At 41.0% G+C, this 23616-nt stretch overlaps 1 protein-coding gene across 1 annotated transcript; it reads left to right on the forward strand.

Moving 5' to 3' along the window:
• The first annotated feature begins 2743 nt into the window (after window positions 1-2743).
• On the forward strand, window positions 2744-5518 carry LOC147636674 (uncharacterized). The gene is made up of 5 exons (XM_086800151.1): window positions 2744-3157; window positions 3263-3466; window positions 3687-3969; window positions 4335-4567; window positions 4656-5518. The coding sequence occupies exons 1-5, from the start codon at window positions 2759-2761 to the stop codon at window positions 4881-4883; spliced, it is 1347 nt and encodes a 448-aa protein (XP_086656277.1). The 5' UTR covers window positions 2744-2758; the 3' UTR covers window positions 4884-5518.
• The last annotated feature ends 18098 nt before the right edge of the window (window positions 5519-23616 follow it).

The following is a 23616-nucleotide window of genomic DNA, read 5'->3' on the forward strand; positions in this document are numbered from 1 at the left end:
GGAGATCTTACTTTGATAGAGATTGCAACTCTCTTTTTTTCTTTCTCTACTCACTAATACTCCACTAAAGATAAGTAAAATTATCAGATCCTAATTAGAAAGTAATTAAGAAAACCATCTAATCTCAATCTATGATACCCTAATGTTCTATGGAAAAATGAGAGAAATGTTAATCTTTCTAAACCTAAGCATTTGCTAGTGAGATGAACCTAAACTAGGAGAGCTAAACCTAAGCTCTGATACCATGTTAAAATCATGGATCAAGCTCTCCTAAAGACATAACATCTACCTAATGATAAACTAATTCTACACTAATCTACTCTAATGACATTGCTAATCTAAGGTGGATGAAAATGAAAGAGACTCATTTGTGATGGGTGTAAGTTTAGACTCAAGTTTAGTTAGGTTACAAGATAGAAACTTGTACTCATAAAAAGACTTGAGCTGTTGTGCTTGTTTTCATTGCTTGAAATGTTCTCTTTTTATATGAGGAGAGTACAACCAAGCTATGATAGCTCATGTGGGATAAATTGGCTAGGTGACTTGGCACTCTAGCATCATTCATTTCAACATGAAATGCGGCTAACTAGCGATGAATTGGCCTGAGACCTTGGAGTTGTAGGTTTGCCTAGACTTGTGTGAGATGCCCCTTGAAGGGCTTTGCCAAATATTGAGAGAGTGAGGAGAACAAGATTGAGCAAGTTTGGTCACAAGAAGGGAAAGAAGATAAGGCTATGGTGAAAAGTGATTAGTGGCTTGATAAGTGTAAAGAAATGATTAAATAAGCCAATGAGATGACAAGGAGAAACTCGTGAGGAAAAGAGGTGGCTCTGATACCATGTTAAGATTTATGGTACCTTCGGTACCTACAAGAAGATAATTAGTCTAATGACACACTAAGCACACACTAATGACACATGATTAACTTAAACCTACGGTGGATGATGCCTAAGCATGACCATGATGAGGGTATGTGAAACAAAGTGATGATCACAAGCTAATTAGGTTGCAAGATAGATTAACTTGCACTCATAGAGAAGCTTGAGATGTGCTTGTACCATTGCTTGAAAATGACTGGTCCATGCATGTGGGATAATCCACTTTTGCCATATGGCTTCATCCTTACCTACTCACTCCTGGCCTTTACATGTGCTCTATGGCACCACACTTCTCAACTTGGGAGAGAGGGGGTTAGTATTGAACTCACACCCGTTGCATAGAGAACAATCACTCTATCTGCTAATCTATCTTCCTTACCCTTAATTAAGAATGTATCTTCTTGAATTAAATTACAATTTGCAAGGTTGAGCATTTTTTTAGAAGCAATAAATTTCTATAGAATATTTATAGGTGTTGTACATGCTCTTGTTGCATGCCAGAATGGCTTGCATCACCTCCATCATTTGTCTCTTCTGTACAATATACAAGACAATGCTCTCTGTGTGTGTGTGTGTGTGTGTGTTCTCATTCAGATCGCTTAGACTCTCGGCCAAGAGTAAGAAAACCATACAAGAGGCCTAAGAGGTATGTTCTCCCTCATTAGCTTCTCGCTCTACGTCAAGGCTATAGACCCACATGAGAAACAAAGGTACAAAAGAGAGCTTATCGAGACTCAAACTTCCGAGGACAAAAAGGCTCTAAGGTGTGCTATGTCTTGGAAACATGGCTAGGTCCAAGAGGGAGTGAGTGAGAGTGGAAAGAGAGGTGGAGAGATCAAACCAATATATATATATATATATATATAGAGAGAGAGAGAGAGAGAGAGAGAGAGAGACGCAATAGACACAAGGAAGCAAGATTGTAAGAACTCAAGTGATACTAATTACTTTGGCAACAATGAAATAAAACCCGACTTCCAAGGTCTAGCCCAAAAGGGGGAAGATCACTCTCTCTCTCTCTCTCTCTCTCAAGGCTATCTTTGTCTTTTTCTCTCCCACTTTGAGTACCACATCATTCTCTCTCTATCTCTCTCGGTATCTTTTACCCCATCTTTTTATGTATTTGCATAGTAAACATTGGAATTTGGCTTTCCATGGCACCCATCATGTAAGGAGCTGTTCACGCGGCAGGGTGGTGGGCCCTTTCCGAACATGTATTTAGTGCAAACCGCCTGGGAACCTCCTCGAAACCTCATTAAATAATGACGTTGGCAGAGTATCCTTACGCGATCCACAGCAAGAAAGATTAAATTGATCAATACAACCAACCCACCTTGAGGTCTTGAAAATCAGGTACCACTATGGCGTGTCCAAAACCAGGTTACAGGAAGTCTTGTAACAAGAATATTTCTTGAAAACCAGCGTCAAAAAATGCGGCCATTTCAGGCTTGCGCGTGAATAGCTCCTACGATCAATCGCATTTCTGGCAAACTGCTCTCAATTCGTGTGTCGACAACCTAAGAGAGGAGAAAATATCTACGTACATTCTTTTATTTTATTCGGAGTGAAAAAGGTCCAGTATGTGCACTGTAACTGAGAGGAAAGAGAGATTTTGCTTTTTGACGTGGCGGACAATGGCTTTGCCACGTCGTGCCAGCTGGAAGAACCAATAAATATCTGCAAGCACAAAATATCAACGGCAAAGGAAGTTGTTTTGGAGTCCACAAACGGCGACATGTTGGGCCCACTCCTAGCCAAAATCTCAGACTACAGCCCTGTCACCAATTTCCAGCTTTCAATACTTCATTCGGGTCTAGCTAGAATACAGCCCTGTCACGGTCCAGCCGGGCAGCTTACAAAGGTCCAGCTCGGATCGGAGGATGTGCAATCCTGAAGCCGCATCGATACATAGGCCTGTAAAGTGGTGTGCTGGTGTGATCAACAGCCACGGGACACTAATCTCTGTTGTTTTCTCATCGCGCGCCTTCAGAGAACAAAAGCCCCCCTCCCCTCTCAACTCTGCTAAAATTTCAAACCCTAAACGCACTCGCAAAGATCTTCTTTTCCCCATCAAGCTTTGGCGATCTCTCGCCATGTCCCAAGCGTCAGCTTCCTGTACCCCTGAACCCCTGTCTGAAGGGTCAGATTATGCCGACTCAGATAGCACTCATCACACGAAGTCCTCTCTCTCAAGATGCAGTTCATCAAGCTCCATAGTCGCCTATGCTGTGGAAATCGACAAGGAAAGATCGTGTGGACAAGATGAAAGCACATACAAGGTCGATCCTAACCTCTTTATTTTTAACCCTAATTAACCTTCCTGTGATGTTTTTCAATCTTTTGCCTTAATTTTTGTTTTAAATCTTTGATTGATGTGTTAACAGAATATGGAGCCTTCAGATTCCTTGGAGACTGCCTGGACGGACAGCAAGCACAGCTCTTACCTCAATTTCATGGAGGCGAATTTTATAAAAAATCTGTATGGCAGAGAGTACTGCGCTGTGGATGTGTGTGGGCAGACACCTCATCATCAAACAGAATCCGAAGACGGTGACTCAGCCCAATCCCAATTTCGGATCCCTTTAGAGGTTAGTCTGGAAGACCTTACTGTGAAAATATCACATGATAGTTAAGTGTGCTCATGTGAACGGGTATTAAACAACTACTGTACGCAACATGTGCAGATAGACACCTAAATTCATTAATTGTTTTGTAACATAGCTTCCACACACACATGGTCAGAGGTGTCCAGTTATGGAGCCCCCAAAAAATTTGTTTTCATTCTTTTTCTGGGGGGTGTTGCTGCAGTTTAAGATGTGTGACAACGGCGAGTGGACATGGAAGCTAGTCTCCAAGCCATTGGTGCCTGCTTATATTCCCTGGGCTTTGTTAACAAATCCTTGGGTAAGGCATTTCCGGCCTAAGACTTCTTGTACCACCAGTGGTCCGAACATGACAAAACTAGCAAGTAAGGCAGAAGACAAGGAAGTGGAGCTTCAAGAACATTTGCCTGCCACATCTCTAGAGGCAGTTGCAAATGTGGAGCAGCAAAGATTGAATAGTCATCAGTCCGCATCGAGCAGCAATCCAAGTACAACTTCCACTTGTGCTGCAAAAAAACTGAAATTTTCATCCTTCGACCTTTCCAGCATACATTTGACATTAAAACCTTTTACTTCATGTCCATGTGCAAGGACTTTTACATGCATACAGACATACATACATGTACACTTACATACACCCACGCATGGGCCTGTGCATGCATGCATGCATGCATACATATCTACATATGTACATGCATACATGCATGCTCAGGCACACAAGGCCATGCAGGCACCTGGCACAAAGCCATCACAAAAGTCAGTGTATCAATATGTGCAGTTAAGATTGCGGCATAATAGATTTTTTCAGGAGCAACAGGCATGTTAATGGTTGTGTGATGGTGTCCTTGTATAGGTGTTGAGAAGTCAGGGACAAAATGTACTTCATATAGTAGAAGGAATGGTGATTCAGAGGCTGGCACATCGAAGAAATGCATTCAGCAGCCTTCTAGTCATACAGCATCTGATGCAGGCTTTCTAAACACCAGAAAGCGGGTTCCACAGTTGGTTTACAAGCAAGCGTCTTATGCCAGACACAAGACAAGTGATGAATTAGAGGGTGGCAGTGCAGTTGGTACATTTGAACAGGTGTGTATGAAAGATGGATTAGAAGGCTGTGTGCATGCAGCCATGTGGTTGAGGTAAGTGAATTAATTATTTGAAGTTCTTTTGGCAGGTTGTCCCATACCTCTCCGAGGTTGCGTTTGACACGACATCAGAAAGATCAGGCATACTTGTTGATGGTGACCATCATTGCACGCCATCTGAAACTGCATTGGGCAACGGCCCCTTTGATGGTAGAAGTTGTCCAAGCGTTTTGAAAAACTCTATGTCCACAGCACTGCCTTCAGAGTTGAATTCAAACCCATCTTTAGCTAATAAGACTCCTTCCCAAGTCTTGTAAATGGAATGTTGTCCTCATGTAAAACCCTCCATGGTTTCAAGTTATTACTTTTCACAATGTGAAAAACTAGAGTTTTTTCATGGTGTGAACAACTTTAATGAATTGTTTTCTTTTGGCTTCCCCTTTCTCCTTGACGTTCAGAGAATGCATGCATCACAGAGGTATGCCAAAATGATGAGAATGATGAGTGCAAGAAACTGTGAATATGTAGGGTTGTAAGCCACACCAACTTGATATGAGACAGTAAGAGAAGTTTGAAGCCAAGCTTAAGTTCAGCTTGGGCATACAAATAGTAGATCCCAATGTCGTGCATGCCAGCCGTGCAACCTATGAAACCATTGGATATTCCAAGCCCTTCTAGAAGAGCAATTCAAAGGAGGCCCTGTTCAAAATGTTTGAGGAAGGATGGCATGCACCTCTAGAGGAAAGAAGCATACCTCAATTGGAAGTGATGCGATTGTAAGTGATTCTATGGATCATGAGTAGAATATGAGAATGTTAAAGGTCTTTTCATCCAACTAAGTTCGCTTTCCTTTGGAGGGTGACATCCTAGTAAGAGCTTTGTTTTAGAAGCTGTTTTGAACTATTTTGTTTCTTGTTCGGTGTAGATCAATGAATTGCTAATGTGTTTTAAAGGCTAGGGTCAGGATAGATGATGTGATTGTGATTTGTTCTAATAAAAATAAATGGTTGATTTTTGAACAACGAAAATCAAATTAGGTCAGTACTTTGAGATGTTATTGTTGCGGTTGCATTATATCTAGCCACATGCCTTCGCCACATCACAGCCCAACTTTGGATGATAAAAACAAACACAAAGGCCACACCTAGATTATTGTTTTTGATGCTTGGCATTGAAGATCTATTAGCTAGTTAGTGGGATATTGTTTGTATTTTTTTTCTGTTGCTAGACCGCAGGTATAGTTTGAAAACTGACATGGTCTTTATGATAATAAGTATTGTCTCTCATAGGTATTGTGGCCTTAAGTAAATGTCTCTCTCTCTCTCTCTCTCTCTCTCTCTCTCTCTCTCTCTCTCGTGTTGCTGCCAAAAACGCTTGTCATCTTATTAACGCTGGAATTTTTCTTTGTAGATATTCTTGAGAGGAGGTTTCTTTATCTTTGTGTTAAGTACAAGCACATGAAAACTATGAAAAGGCAAGAACTATGTTTGATCAAAAGGGGTTTGTTGGACTTTGAAAAGGTGACTTTCAAGGACTATGTTTACATGAACTAGATAGGATATGTTCATGTGGCTGACCTGACAAAGGAAGAAAAAAGTAACAGAAACTTTACTTCTTTGGCTAACAATGTCGAACTATTAGGTGTTCATGAAAGAGAGTGCACAATCTTAATAGGTGTTGCCCTTTTATGTTATCTGTGTAAGTGCCCTTTGAGAGTGTGTAGGGGGAAACGCCTTTTGAGAAGAAGAGGTTGACCAAGATGAAGTTAAGCAAAGTGAAGAGGCAATTGGCCAAAAAATTATTTTCAAAGTTCTTGGTTTATCATACCATTCAATCTTGTATATGTCTTCCGGACCCTTTTCTCTTGGATCCATTCCTTCAATGTCCAATTACTCTTGGAAAAAGATATCTGAATTGTTTCTCGTGCCACTGCATCTATAATTTGATTATCTTCTTTAGGTAATACCATAAGTCGGCAGTCATTGAGAACTCCAGGTCCCTGGCCTTCGCATTTATTTGGTTTTCTGTGATCGCTTGTGCTTGACCATCCCCATTATGAGACTCATTCCTTACATCAAAGCCAATGTTGTTGGTCTAGCCTTTTCCCATGGAGATACCAATCAATGATATCATTGTAGAGCTTTGCATTATGGGAAGTTCGAACTTTTCTGATGGCAAAGTAGAGTGAGTATCCACGGTGACTTGGCCAATCCTGCATCATAGGCCAGCTAGCAATAGTAAGTCTTGATCTTAGAAACATTGATTTTAGTTGGCAGCAACTCTTCTCCGTTGCAGTAGTACTTGCATAGTATGGTTATCCCACTTATAATTCATTTTGCTCTTGAACTTAGTGGCGACTGCCATACATTAGCACCAACTGTCCACTTGAATAGCTTTAATCGTTAATCCCACCTTATTTGCATTCCTGTTAGGTGCTGCAGTTCCCACTACCAATCCCCCACACCTCCCCCACTACCTCTCTAATGGTCTCTCTCCTCTTTCCTTCTCACCCTTCCTTCCCCTTAAATTCTGCACTCCTGATAACCTCTAATGTGTAGGTCTCCTTTCCACCCTTCCCCAACTTTTCCCACCTTTTTTGCACTCCTCTTAGGTGTTGCAGTTCCCTTCTCATTTCCCCATCCGTCATGGACGGGGTCATCAGAGGGGGGGAGGGGGGTTTGCACTGTTGATTTGAGGAGCTCTAAATTTCAGAATTTGAATCCGCAGCACTTGCATGTCGCCATCCCTTCTCACTGTTGAAGTGTCCACACCGAGAAGCACAAGCTGCCGCCATCCCTTTCCACTGCTAATGTGTACGACTGAGCATTAGAGGCTTGTCACCATCAACCAATCTAGCCGCTACCAATCTAGCCGCTGATGTGTACGAATGACCTCTGCCTCCCCCGTCAATGACAGCTGGGAAAGGCCATTGAGAAGCCTTTCCGGTCGGAAGGGGGCTGTCGGCCTCCACCGGTCATCCCCCCTTTCTCTCGGGAAAGGCCTCTTTCCCTACACCTTTCCTTGCCCTAAACTTTTCCCACCTAGTTCTCTCCTTTCAAGTGTTGCACAACCTCTCCTCAGCTTTTGCACATTGTCTTCTCCCTTCCCTTTTAACCCCTCTCTCTCTCTCTCTCTCCATTACACTCCACATGAAACTCTTGAGGAGGTACTAATCTATATATGATTGTTTCTCGTTGTTTTTCTCTAACAACGGAATGGCAGGACAATAGTCTGGTGTAGCAGACTAGTCGAGCAATGCCATGGGAGACGCGTAGACTCCCGCCAGAAATTCTAGGTTCGAACACCAACCCTTACGTTGTCACGAGGAACATTACAGACTCCACTCAACTGGACAGGCTCATGCACAGTGTTTCCTAACTCTTATTCTGCATCACACTCACTCTCTCTCTTACACAGCATGTACCATTAAGCAGAAACACAACACACATAGACATCCTAGAATAACATGTGACACAAATGAGAGAAGCAATGGCAAGAGTGTTCTTGATCTCATTTCAAATGGATTACAGAGTGACACAGAACTGATACCTAGTACAGATGAACACTTGTGAGATTCTACATGCTACAAGCTTCATGAAATAAGTGTCAACTAATAATGAGGGTTTACAAAGCTATACTTCATTACACATCACACTGACAGTAAGTCGGCACACACTACTCTTAGCATTTCTTTACTCTCGGCATCATCCATCTTTGTAGTAATTGGTCACTCTTTTTAAACAGTGCCTTCTTGATCTTGGCAATGGCTCTACAGTTTACAGTCTGCCACCTTCACACGTGTGCTACCGAGGTGGTGCTCACATTGTGCGTCGTGGGTTTTGCTTCGCCTGCTGCCCACTGGTCCTTCCGCTGCTACTGCATTGTCAGGCGCAACACCTAGTACGCCCGGTGTTTGAGCTTCTGCTCCTGAACCGATTTCCTTGACAAATCTTTGCTTGAATTTTATGAACATCTTTGGGGGTGTATGATCCGGGATGTATACCTCATCGGTGTAGGTGGCTCTTTTTTGGATCCTCTTCAGTTTTGTCTTCTGAACATCCCAGACCCCTGTTGCTTGCCTGTGGTTTTTTTATTATCAAAAAGTCTCACCACCGGTTTGAGTGGAGTTTGCTCCAGAATCTTTTTCTCTGCCCCCATAGGTATGGGTCTCTATTTGACCTAGGCCGCTTCTTCATACTCTTCTGGATTATCTCCTGATGATAGACTTTTTGCCTTTTCTGCTGGTTCTCCGGTGTCCCATTTCCATATATTGGTATTTGCAGGGACGGGTGGTTGCATTCTGGGTGGTAGTATCCTCCTTCCCTCCGGTGTTTGTGAAAACAAAATTTAGAGCATGGGTCCTCTAGGAAAAGAGGTTTCCGGACTAGTACGGACTTTATTCTTTCTGCATTTTAAAAATATTGCGGCAATTCTATGTTTGCCTTTAGTAACTCAGAAAACATGACATGTGAGGTTTCAAAAAATGGGTTTTCCATGTTGGCCCATGGAGTAGAAGAACTGGTGACTAGTTGGTCCTTTAAGCATTCATTTTCCTTGAGCAAAGCTTGGTTGGCGTCCTGCAGCTTCCGGATCTCAATCAATAGTTCTCCTCGTTCTTTTTTGGGTACTCTAGGCGTCAACATCTGTGGGTTTTCTGTGGCTGGCTCCGCATCTATTTTCACTTTTGAAAGTTTTGCTTGGAGTCTGGCAATTTCCTCTTTTGCTTCCCTTAGCTCTATCGTCCATTGCAATCTTGTTTTCTAGGTTTGCTTCACCTTTTCAGCCAATTGCTGTGCTTCTTCTATTTGTACTTGTAGGGTCGCCTTATAATTTTCCCAGTCTCCGAGCCCTTCTTTTCTCAGCTGGTTTTCATTTTCTATGCATCACTGCATCTCTAGTTCTAATGCATTGATGGCATCCATTTCAAACTCTGTACTTCTTTCAAATTTTTTCTTGTACTCCTCTGCCTGGTCTTTTGCTCTATCTCTCTCTCGTGGATTGCATCTCTTAATATGTCTGCATATTCCTTTGTGGGTGTGGCTTCCTCCAATTCCTGTTGCAACACTTTGTTCCTTTCATATAACTTCCTTGCTTCTTTTTCCCAATGCTCTGCTTTCTAGGAGGTGGCCTTTAATGCCTACATCAGAGTCTGATCTTCACTTTCTGTTTGTTTCTCCTTTCCGGAAGCGTTGGTCTTGGAAGATTCATGACCCATTGGCTGTTGCTGTTGCTAATGTTGCTGTTGCTATTGTGGTTGCTCCCCATCTTCATCATCATTGTCATCCAAGTCATGGATTACTTGTTGGGGTTTGCAAGATAACTGCTCATGGATTTCTACCAGAGCTTGCAACGCCTAATCCTATACTTTGCTCAGTCTGGCCTTTGATGTGTTGATTACCGCTGCTTTGGTATCTACCAGAAGGCACAAGACTTCCTCTTCTTCCTGGGTTTTCAGGGCTTGTATTTCAGACTAGGCAACTGCCAAGGCTGTTGTGCTGTCCAGCACTTCATCCTTTAACCCTTGGATTTCATCGGCCTAGACTTTTACTGGCTTCCTTGCCTCTTCCCCCTGATCACTGATTATTTCCACCGGCAACCCATGCCTAGCAATGATGTCTTTGAAGAGGAACTTCACCACCTCTTTTGCAGAGTTTCTTTTTAGAGCCTTAGCTTCCGGCCACTTGGTGTCATAATCTGTTGCTACAATGATGTATTCACATCTGCTGACTTTTGTGGGTGGTTTGATTGGTCCCACAAAATCCAATCCCCACTTCATGAATGGTCATAGCAGTAGTATGGGTGTAATGGGCAACCTATAGGAATCTCCGGGTTGACCCATTCGCGTTGACAAACATCATAGTTCTTTGCTTCTATGTTGGCATCTCTCATGACAGTCGGCCACCCCACAGGTCTACTTGCAAAATTTTTCGGGCTATTATTTCCCCGCCCATGTGTCCTCCGGTGATGCCGTGGTGTGTTTCTCTTAACACGGCTTGCTGCTCATGATGGTCCAGAACACATCTGCGTAGAATCTGGTCTATGCTTCTTTTATAGAGCTACCCAGCGGATCATAGTGAAATTTATGCTTCTTTTATAGAGTTACCCAGCGGATCATAGTGAAATTTATGCTCCTTAGGGCAATTGTCTTCTTCCTGTCTGCAGTATATCCTTCCGAAAAAGACCCATCTTCCAAAAACTGCATCATGTCATAATACCAGTTTTCTTCCCCTCCAGTTCTTCATGCTATTGTGAACAAGTTGGCAGCATTTGGGAGTTGGTCTTCCACACCCTCCAAAGCAAGTTCTCTGAAATCTAGTCTGGACAAAAAGTCTACCACTGCGTTTTCTTTTTCGGGTGTGTACTGAATGGTGAACTCAAATTCTTGAAGTAGAAGCATCCATCTTGCCATTCTCCCTACCAAGAAGGCTTTGTTCACCAGGTAGATGAGAGCTTGATGATCCACATGGAATACAAATTTGTTTCCCAAAAGATAATGCCAGGACTTGTTCACACAGCAAAGATCATGGAGAGAGCCTCTCACTTTGTTGTACTATAGTTTTTTTCTGCTCTTGTGAGAGCTTTGCTAGCATAATGTATAGGCTGCATGTATCCTTTCTATTTCTCCTGCATGAGTGCGTTGCCCACTGTTGTATCTGAAGCATCTAAATAAACATGGAATATCAGATTCCACTCCGAATTGATCATTACTGGTGTAGATGCTACCATGTTCTTTAGCCAATGGAATGCCTTCTGACATTCCGGGCTCCATTCATATTTGGCATCCTTTTTTGTTAATGAATATAATGGATAAGCCATATGTGCTAAGTATTTCAAAAACCTTGAATGCCACTTCACCTTGCCACCAGGGAATCTTTCAATCTACTTTATGTTTTGGGGAGCAGACATTTTGGATATGGCCTCCGTCTTAGCTGGATCTATGGCCAATCCTTGGGCTGCTGACACGTGTGTCCTAACAGTTTTTCAAACATTACTATAAATGCACATTTGGTCAGGATTCAACTTCAGCCTTGTATCTCTACATCTCTGCAAACATAACGTCAGATGATAGATGTGTTTAGCTTTATCTTCGGACACACTGAAATCATTCACAAAAGCTTTCATGAAATCTATTAGGGGTAGTCATAGAAGATTTCCTACACCATTCTTTAGAAGGTGGCAGGTGCATTTTTTAAGCCAAACATCATAGCAGTTGCCCACAAAGACACCCCACTCGCTGTGATGAAGGTTGTTTTCTCCCAGTCTTCCACTGAAACCATCCAAAAATGAGTACATCTCCTTTCCAGCTACTTCATCTAGCCAAGAGTCCATAAATGGAAGCGGAAAGGGATCTGAGTTGGTTGCTACATTTAGCTTGCGATAATCCACACATATTTCGATCTTCATGTTCTTTTTGGGTACTACCACAATGGGAGATATCCAGGCAGCTTTTTCTACTGGTATGATGAAACCCACCCTAAATAGTCTGTCAATTTCTTCTCTGACTTGCTTTGCATAGTTTGGGTTCATTCTGTATCTCTATTGTCTGAGTAGTATGGCTCCCGCTTTTAGGTTGATGCTGTGCTGGAAAAATTTAGGGTCAATGCCTTACGACCATGCAAAGACATCTTGGTATTCCTTCAATAAGAATACCAACGCATGTTTGAATTCTTCTTCCAGCTCAAGACTTATTTTCACATGCTTTTCATCTTTTTCTTCCCCTAGATTAATCTCCTGTAACTTGTCCGAGTTGACTTTTGTGGCATTGTTTTCCTGGTTCTCCTTTTGCTTTTGCACCCATTCCCAGATTTCTTAGATTTCTTCTGCTTACTCTAGATTCTAGGCCCACTTAATTTCTTTCGAGGCCTTATCCTGCAATGTTTTGCTTAGTTTTGAGTTTTCTGGTTTCCCGGAATCTGCTTCCGCATTCTTTATTTAATTATCTGCCACTTCCATGTTTCCGCCCTTTGTTTCTACATGATGCCTTATTGCTTCCCTCCACATTTATCATGTACAAGGGCACCAGATCTGGATGTTCGCTGAATATTTTGGTCTCTTCATCATCATCAAAGCCTTCTAACATGTTGAAAGTTTCGGCAATGGATTGGCCTCTGAGCAGGTTTCACTGGTTTCTTTGCATCAGTGAGATCCACATGCATCTTCTACTTTCCTCTTCTGATGGTGATTATGTTCCTATCCCAGTCCCGCTTTACCTTTCCATGTCTTAGCCATGGCCTTCCTAATAATACCTGGTAAGACTCAGTGTGGTTTTCTGTGGTGATACCTACTAAGTTGACCTTGAAGTCAACCTGATTGATCCTCATTGAGACATCTTTTATGATTCCTCTTAGTACCACCACCCTATTGTCAGCCATTCTTAGCCATTCTTATGTTGAACTGAATGGGCTCCCACTTGAGGCCCAATTCTAATGTAGTTTCTTTAGTGACAACATTCACTCCAGACCCTCCATCCAGCACTGCATCATTAATGAGAACATTGTTGAGTTGAATTGTGACTTTGGCCACTTCATCATCTCTGGATGATGCTGGTGGTTCTTCTGCTTACATATTGCCACATTCCGAGGTTTCTTCCTCTACCATGTGCTTCAATTCTTTACTCATTCCTTCAAAGCTTACCATTAGAATTTTGGCCTTGAACCTTGGACATAAATCCAATACTTGTTTTAGCCGAACCTGTCTATCCACCAGCAGCATTGACATCACATTTGTTTGTAACCAGCTAGCATTTTTTTGGTTTTCTTCTAGGCATTCCTTGTTAAAGTCCGCATGCTTGCTTCCAAAAAATCTTTAGTGATTTCTCTTTAGTCATCCTCCTTTTGCTTGCCTTGCCTTCTTTTTATTTCCCTAGCAGTTCGAATTCTCACCTTCTCCTGTTGTTCCCAGTCCACAATTGCCTTTTTGCGGCCTTTGGGTGGTGATCACCAAGTGAAGTTATCACCACACCTGATTCACTTGCCTTAGCCCTTGCCTGCTAGGATGTTATGAACCTCTAACTGTGTGTCCTCTGCTTGCATCATGTTGGCACTTGGCAGATTATCCTTGAGTTGCATCAATTCCGCTTGTCTTTCTTCATCAATTATGCTGGTCTTTCTTCATCATGTTTTTTCTTCATGGAACATTCTGCTTTGGTATGTCGAGGTTGTTAACAATAGTAGCATGTGAATTTGCTGGTTCCTCCAGAGCGTCCTTGGCCTCTTCTCCTTGAAAAATTTTCGTGACCTCTATTCCCATACCTTCCCATTCCTGATGCAAGGGATTCCACAATGCCCTTGATCTTCAAGGCTTAATCATTCACAGACATATTTTTCTTCTCCACAGTATGAAGCTCATTCTTCAAGTGAATCTTTCATTCCTTGGTGTTAGTTTCATAACACTTCACCAAGGTATCCCATGCCTCCTTAGGTGACGGCATCCTATATATGCCTAATCATAGTGTCATGTATGCTAATGAAAAGCCAATACATGAATTTCCTTGCTCTTTGATTCCAATCCTTGAATTCTTTTACATTTGCAGCAATTGGATTAATCTCCAGTATCTCTAGTGCCTCCTCATGCTCACCTTCAATGTAGTCCCACTAACCTTTTCCCATAAAGAAATTTGTCCATCTAAACCTCCAAGGATGGAAGTTGTTCTTGTCAAGCTTCTCTGCAACAATCTAGTTTATTCCATCATTCGATATCTTGTCTGCAACACAAATTCATCAAAAACAACACTCTTGTTTGACCTGCACAAACTGCTGTATTCTCTGTAGGTGGTACTATACTGCACCCAAACTGTCACAACCAGTGACCTCAATTTGCATACATATACCCATTAGCAACTTTGAGACCTTTTTGCGGTACCAATCTGTCATAACCAGTGACCTCAATTTGCATACATACACCCATTATAGCAACTTTGAGACCTTTTTGTAGCACACACAATGTCTGCACAACCAATTGCCTTCCTACAGTTCCAAAAACAGAGTTCTACAGAGAATTGAAACTTACCCGCAGTGCTCGTGAATACCTACGAACCGAAAAACGGAGGTCCAAACGCGCCTGAACCACATTTTCGACCTGAAAAACTCTGTCCAATGGACGATATAATTGCCCTGTAGCTCTGTTTTCGTGAAGAAAGCTTCTCAATTGGAGTTCATTTGCTGGTGCCTCCCGAAGAGCTCCCGACAAGGGTATATTAGCTAACACAAAAATGGAAGAGTAGATGAAGCTCTTACCTTCCTGTGTTTCCTTGCTTGCCGCGCTCAGCTCCTCCTAGCATGAACCAGGCTTTGATACCATGAAAAGATGAAGGGGAGAAGAGAGCTTGAGCTCTTGCAAGCACACACACACACTCACACAAACCCTAGAAAAGGACACACAAGGTGAGAGGCTAAAAATTCTTCTTCTTCTTCACACAACAAAAGAGGTCTACCGAGAAGATAAAGTGACTAAAACACATAATAGAGTATATACAAGCGGTCCATAATGTGAACACACTAAGTGGAGTGGATAGGTGTGGACTAGTCAGTGTAGTCCAGCTGTAGAATCTCTGGCGACGAAGATATGTTGGTGCCAGCTACCAAACCCGCCAGTGATGTAAATGTCAAACGGTTATACATGCGCCTCGTGTGAGTGTCAACTTATGTTGAGCTTGACATCTCAAGAGTGTGCACATTATCCATCAAATATAGCTAACATTTTCACCAAGTCAATACAAAAACTCACTTGAATAACTTAAAAAAGGGAAAAGATGACAAATTTCTTTAGGAAAGTGTGATATTGGAGTCACACAACAGCTAACAAGGAAGCCTTGTCAAAGGTGGATGTATTTGTTCGAACACACAATCAAGTTGCAAAAACTTTCACAACATATTTAAGAATAATCTAAGAGTCTATCAAAACCCCCCATATACATAACACACCAAAAGACGAGCCATTTAGCCAAGATAAGTTCACAACACATCTAAGAATCGTCCATAGGAGTCTATCAAAACCCGACGTAGATACATATTAGACACCAAAAGATGCTTGGATAACTCAAAATCTAGAAGGATTTTTACAAAGTTTCTTTAGAAAAATGTCTTAATGCGGTCAAAAGATGCTTGGATAACTTAAAATTTAGAAGTATTTTTCAAAAGTTCTTTAAAAAAATGTCTTAGTGGGGTCAAAAGGAGTCAAATGGGTCAAAACCCTAATATGGGCCATTCACACACGCGGAGTGTTTTGAACCCATTTTACCCCACTAAGATGTTTCTCTAAAGAGCTTTTATTGAAAACCTTTTAGATTTTAAGTTATTCAAGTATCTTTGGTATCTGATGTATCTAGGGGTTTTCATAGACTCCAAGGTGAATCTTAAATGTTGTGAACTTATTTGGCTCAATGGCTTGGTAAAGATTAAAATGACTTGGGTTTTGAGACAGTTAGCTTTGATTTGACCCTAATCACACTTTATAAGATTTTGAGTTATTCAATAATGTAATGTTATCTTGAGGATTTTAATAAAGTCATGATACCTATAGGGATTTTGCTAAATTCCTAGTTGTTGCTTGAATAAAGTAAACTTCATTTGATTTTCAGTTTCATAATATATGTGTGTTTATATAACTTGAGCCTTTCTTGTGTACAAAATATGCTTGACTTTGTGACTTTATAGATGCAAAAAACACAAATATTAAAGAGCTTGGTGGGAGATTTTGGGGATTAATTTATGGTTATGAAGAAGAAATATCCACATGAAGAATGCTCTGTTAGATGGAGGAATCTAGGCATCCCTCATTGCAAACTTGCCACCCACTAATATGTCAACACGAGATTAGATTTCCTGCATTGTGAACCAGCGTTATGCGTCTACCTACGCATAACTAGCTTGGGAGTAGTGAATCTACTAGCCTTTTGACCCTAGCCGCCCTGGTAGGAGATCACTTTCTTGAAAAACTCTTTGCCACAGTCGGGGTTGCCAATTTGTGCCAGCTCATGTCCCCTCTTTGTAAATAGCACCTCCTCCAGGGCATCTTTATAATTCTGCACCAGTGTTATGCATCTACCTACGCATAACTAGCTTGGGAGTAGTGAATCTACTAGCCTTTTGACCCTAGCCCTGGTAGGAGATTACTTTCTTGAAAAACTCTTTGCCACAGTTGGGGTTACCAATTTGTGCCAGCTCATGTCCCCTCTTTGTAAATAGCACCTCCGTCTCCAGGGCATCTTTATAACTCTTGTCGAACATTTCTACATTCAAAATGTATTCTCTACTCGCTTGCTCAGGCAAGCCACTTACCTTGGCTTGATATGTGGCATCAAACTCCGACTGCAATGCATTTATGTTTCAAAAACATATTTCAAAATCAAAACATGGATTTGTTGTGGTTTGAGAATGAGGCGTGCACATACCTTGAAAACCAATTGTGAGAGGAGTGCCATGGAAAGCTTCAACCACTTCGATCTGTTAGGCCCCCAATGAGTAAGAGCTTTCTTGGCCCATGCACAATCTACATCACTGAACTTTGACAACAATGATTGTGGATCTGCAAGGCCCACATGCTGCATCATAAATATATCATGTGCCGTTGTGTTCGGCACATGAATGGTAGTGACCCTGACAATTTGGCATGCATAATAAATAAGATATATGATGACATATAAGATGTTTGTTCATTTCAATCACAAAAAAATAAGATACAATCCACTTACTTGTTTATCATGTGCAACACCAACAAGAACTCAGCCTCCTCCTCCTCAAGGAATCAAACCACTCTACAAATCACCAACAAGAACTCAGCCTCCTCCTCCTCAAGGAATCAGACCACTCTACAAATCACCTTGGGAACCTTGTCTTTTTTAACTCGAGTGGTTTTATCCCATTCTTGCCATGCTTTGAGTTGATTGTTGCCATCCCATACAACAAACATCTTCCTATTGTAAAAGAGTTATTAAAATCTAGATAAGTAAAGTGTGAAACTTGAACAATTTGATTTTTTAGGTTTTGGAGGTCAATCACTGTGCTGCCTGACACGGGCCTTCTAAGGAGAGCTTTGGCCTAGATGCACTTCTGAAGCTGAAACAAGAGTGCACTTACAACTTTTTTCACCAAAGTAGGTTCTTGAGAGACAAGGTTCCTCAGGTGTGAGAAGTGCTTTGTTTTCAAGATGTCCACCATTGGAGCCGCTTTCAAGGTTGGATTTAGTGAATCAAATGCGATGAATCAGTTCTGGGGACCTACGACATGCATGGATACAATTTGACTACACTCGATGATGAACATCATATTGGGTGACCATGGCTTGTCATGTGTATGATCCACCACAAAATCTAATGCTTTTGCTTATCTCAAAAAATGATTAATTGAGGCCCCCATCCTCATTCCACCTGATTGGTCCATCATCTTCCATATCAATATAGACGCTAGCCAAACTATCGTTGGTGTAGTATTGGCCGAGCCAAGCTAGGAACATCAAGTGGATAGCCCAATCTACTATGCCAGTCGCTTACTCAACCAGGCAAAAAGGAATTACAGCACCATTGAGCGGGAAGGTTTGGCAATTGTTTATGGCTATCAAAATTTAGGGACTATCTTTTGGGTGTTCATTTCATTGTCATCACCGACCATCATGCATTAAAATACCTTCTCAAAAAACCCCAACTGGTTGGGAGGGTGTGGCAGTGGCTAGCACCCTGGCTGCCCACCCTTGCAGCCATCTTGGAGGATCGAACAAAATTATAGCCACCTTGGACCGGTTCTGCTCATCACTTTTGGACTGGACAAAAGTTCCAACTACCTTGGACCGGTCCAGCTCATTACATTGACACCTAGGCCAGTGCACCACTTGCACTCACACTACAACAATGCACCACTTGTCTCTTGTGCTTACCTGATAACAAGGCCACTTGATGGTCACCCTTGGACTAATCCAAAGGCCAGGTGGCATTGTACAAAAGGATATGGGATTGTGTGATGGGGATCATTCTAGCAATACTTGTCTCATCGATTTTCGTGTTCTGGTGTTCTTGCCACTCTCACTGCTCTTGCTCATCTGCGTGCTCTTGCTCCTATATGTTCTTGTTCATTTGTGTTCTTGCTCATGTGTATGTTCTCTATGCTAGTGAGCTATGCGTGCAACCTTTAGCTCACGTCTCTACTAGCTCGTGATGACTCTTGAGGGCATACTATCCTAGAGGGGACCTTGTGTTCACTGTGGTGTACACTGTCTTGGGCACACCCATGCAAAGAGGTGTGCTACAGTATTGTTGTCTATGTTCAACATCTCGTAGGTGTTTGTCATAATATGTTGTAGTCTTGTAAAATTTTCTTTGGAATATAATGGAAGTTTAAGATCATAATATTATGGTGTCTTTGTAAAGGAGTTGCAATGATAGTGGCCCATGGTGTCTAGTTCTCAACATCTCGTATAGGTGTAATAGTAGAGAGAGAAAAAGTAGATAGAGACAATAAGAGTAGAGAGAGAAACCGCTCACCCCTGAACACCAAAAAGTGCTCGCCAAAAAAAATACACCCATTGGCTTTGATGTAAGGAATCAGTCTAATAATGGGGATGGTTAAGCACAAGTGATCAAAGAATACTAAGTTAATGCAAAGGCTAGGAACTTATATGCAGGAGTTCTCAATGATTGCTGACTTATGGTATTACCTAGAGAAGATAATCAAGTTATAGATGTAGTGACATGAGAAGCAATTTAGATATATTTTTCCAAGAGTAATTTGACATTGAAGGAATGGATCCAAGAGTAAAGGGACAGAACACATATACAAGATTGCATGGTATGAAAAACCAAGAACTTTGAAATATTTTTTTTTCAAATATGAGCAAGAGTGGCATCTTTCTAAGTCTTGTTACTCCTTGCTGCTCTTGGACCAAAGGAAGAACTCATCTATTTCAATAAAGGTTTGCTTTTTAGATCAAAACACGTTACATTAAGAGGCACTTACATATTCAAGTAATCTAAGTACGTGTACAAAAATGTCACTTTGTTTTTCATCAACAAGCTGATTTTGCTAATCCACAAATCTATCATAGTTTGTTTCTTGTCTATGGTTGGTGACTTGTGTTTGTTAATGTGTGTCTTTAATGTAATTTTTGGAATTCCTCCTTTGTTATCTTGTTCATGTTCATGAGCCTCCTTAAACAATATAGAAAGAACCTTTTCATGCTTAGTGTAAAAGGAAGGTAGGCAAGGCACCACCATTGAAAGCTTGGTTTCTTATTTATTTCCATCAGCATGCATTTCTTATAAACTTTGAGCAAAAGTGTATATTATTTCTTGAAAGCAAGTTGTGTAGTACCCTAATCCTTGTTTACAATGCTTTTGAGATTGGTGTATCAACTTACAGGTATGATTGTGAATTTTAAACGGGATTAATGTCAACATGAGAAGGAGGGAATGGAGGAGGAGAAGGAGCATGCTTATTGTTTTTCTTCTTCCTCCTCTTCTCTTCACATGCAAAGAAGGAAAAAGTGGAGGAAGAAGAGAAATAAAAAGGAGGAGGAGGCCTTCTTCTTCTTCACATACACAAAAAGAAGAAGAATAAGAATAAGAAGCATGCATCTTCTTCTTGTTCACACACAAAGGAGGAGGAAGAAAATGTAGAAGACGCATGATTTCTTCTTATGTGAAGAAGAAGAAGAAGAGGAGGAGGAACATATTACTCTTCCTTTTCTTATTCTTCTTCACATGTAGTAGAAAAGGAGCAAGCCTTCTCTTTCCTCATCTTCTTCCTCTTAACATGTATGATGATCGAGGAATGATCCCAACACTATATGTCAAAACAACATGTCTATGCAAAGGCAGTCATACTTGGGTAGAGACTAGGTAGTCCTTGGTAAACTAGATAGTAGATCAAATAAGCTGACACAGCTAACACATATAAGCAAAGGTATCCACACTTAGGTAAAGACTATGTAGTCCTATTAAAGCTTTTGGATCCAAGCTCCCATGGAGATGGTGATGATAAGAATAATTAATCCTATACCAATTAACAATGTGATTAGTGCTAATCTAAAATAGGGAGGATGATACCTAAACACAAATATGATGAATACCCTAAACTAATTAAGCCTTAGACTCAAGCACAATGAGGTTATAAGATTAAGACTTGTAATCATAAAGAGGCTTAAGAGCTTGCTTAATTCCATTGATTGCAAATGACCCCTTTTATATGAGGGAGGTACAATAATAAAGCTTTGATAGGCCATGTGGGATAACTTTAACTAGGTGACTTGGCACTCTAGCATCACTCATTTCAACACCCCCCCTTGATGCTAGATTGGGAAATTTTTAGGTTTTCATTCTTCCTCTTTCTTGCCTTGTGCTAGGCTACTTTGGCCCTTATGCTACTTTAGCATTATAGCTACTTTGGCTATGAATTGCAGCTTAAGTGCATCATATGGCCTTAGAGGCTAATTACATCACACTTTTGTACAAGAGGGTTGAAAAATAAAATGGTTCTTTGTCTAGAAGAGTGCCTCTTTTGCCGAAGCATCTTTGACTTTGATGTAGGTTGCCTTCTTTTTTTGTGATAGAAATCTTCTTCTTTAAGCTTGCTGATGTGTTGTGACATGGTCTCAATGTCCTTCTTGTGGAGCTTGTAAAACCACATGAGAAGGTTGATCTTTGAGCTCTTTGAGTCGATGCAGAAAATCTTGTTAAGCTCCTGCCATGCCAATTTGGCATCCTTGGTGCCAGCAATGTGACTAATCACATCATCACCGAGGTTTTGAGCAATAAGGCCCAATGATTTGTTGTTTTGAAGTGGCTTAACCTCTACTTGTTCATCCCCAATTAGGTGCCAAAGCCCCTTACAAATAAGCAAGTACATGGTCTTGCTTTGCCATGTGTGAAACCCATCACCATTAGATCTTGAGACAACTTCTACATGCTCCATGATGAGAAGCTCTTACTAACAAGCTTTTATTTTTCTTTGTTAGTAGTGTCTAATCTCGTACAAGAAAAACTTTCGATTTTCTTATTGGAGTCAACAAAGAGCAAGCTCTTCAAGGATGTGCAATTATTGTTTACCTACCAATTACTGTGTTCGTGGAACTTCTTCTCTTTTATCATTTCTCTTGCCATTCTTGATGTCACGAATGGTTTTTGTTGCTTTGCTGGGATTGAGATTGGGATTAATATTCTCTTTGTCAGGATGTATGACAACCCTACAAATATAGCACTACTCATTACTAACATAGAGAACATGTAAATCCCAAAGAAGCCTAGCAAATAAAATAATATTAACTGCTAACACAAAAGACATGTGAATGGGAATGCATTCAGTGCAATCTTACCTTATGGCTTGGATTCTCTTCTTCAGGCCTTCAGAACCGAGCCTCAAGTTCTCGACGTTTTTGAGCTTTCTTTTTCGTATGCGCCGTCCAATGATTGTGTCTTTTTCTCTATATTTGCGGAGGTCACTTCTTAGTTTATTGATTTGACATTCTTGTTCTTTCCAATCTAACTTTTTGTATCTTGCATGCACTAGACAAGCCAAGGAGCTCATTTGCTAAGTGTTGTGAATAATGCCTCTCTTTCTTGCATGTAAGAAATTGACTTGCAATATATCCTAGTAAGCATGTGGCACCATCACTGGTAAAACATAAGAGAGTTGTGGGATTTAAAAAGGGAGGATGTGAAGCAGTACAGGGGTCAATAGGATAGATGGAGCCATCACACCAAAGGTCTATGTGTTGCTTCCCCAACAACCTCAGATGATCTTTAACATCTGATGAGAGCAATAGTTGTCCACTTCTGTGCTTTTGAATGGGTGCATACGCACTATCTAGATCAATGTGCAGATGGTACTTTCTCTTAATGCTTTCATGATTGGACTCTTCAATAGAATGAGTGTACATGGTTGTTCTCCATTGGAGTGTTCTAGGAATGAGTAAGTATATCATAACGTGCAAGGTAAACTCAGAGGTCCGAACATGGCTCAGAGAGGCACAAAGGCATGGCTCAGAGGTTCTTTATGGACATGGAATACTAACAAGAAAACTCATGCGACACCTAAATTGGTGATTGTCAAACTAATTATCAAATAAAAAATAACATGTACAAAAAGGCTAATACATGATTCACACAATAAAACTGATCATCATCTTCACACCACCGCTCAATCCACCAACCATATGACACCTCAATCGGTACCCTCACACATCTCATGCAATGCGATACCTCAATCTCGGTAGCCTTGCACTTCTCATTGCTATACTCAGACGCTATCCACGTTAGTTAAACAATTAATTGAACACATCAATTAATCCCAACGTCATCTTGAGATATAGACAACCTATAAATATTCAAATAACAGCCACACACATGTTTGCCAGGCATAAATACCCCGAGAATCACCCCTCCATACGAACCAACTGAAACAAACAGTGGAGACCCAAAAGCATACCATATATACAGGCGTCCCTGATATACAATTGCATAAATGCATGAGAGGATGGCTTCATGATTGGTGTGGAAGACTAGATCTACAAAAAATGCATATGCAATGAACTAATCAAATGAATGTATGTAAGATGAGTCTAAGTGTCCCATACCACATAGGCGCATTGCACATACACACATAGGATGGTAAAAGAAGACATAAATGTGTCTAGAGTAAGTATATGAAACCAATTTGATGTCCTATACCACCAGATTAATTCCATATTCAAATAATAGCCACACACATGTTTGCCAGGCAGCATAAGTACCCCAGGAATCACCCCTCCATACGAACCAACTGAAACAAATAGTGGAGACCCAAAAGCATACCATATACGGGCATCCCTGATATACAGTTGCATAAATGCATGAGAGGATGGCTTCATGATTGGTGTGGAAGACTAGATCTACACAAAATGCATATGCAATGAACTAATCAAATGAATGTATGTAAGACGAGTCTAAGTGTCCCATACCACATAGGCACGTTGCACATACACACATAGGATGGTAAAAGATAGAAGACATAAATGTATCTAGAGTAAGTATATGAAACCAATCTGATGTCCCATACCACTAGATTAATTCCATACATCACTTCCTTT

This window comes from Cibotium barometz, chromosome 7, assembly GCF_041138505.1.
Source record: "Cibotium barometz isolate CiBa-2024 chromosome 7, ASM4113850v1, whole genome shotgun sequence".
Classification (NCBI taxonomy): Eukaryota; Viridiplantae; Streptophyta; class Polypodiopsida; order Cyatheales; family Cibotiaceae; genus Cibotium; species Cibotium barometz.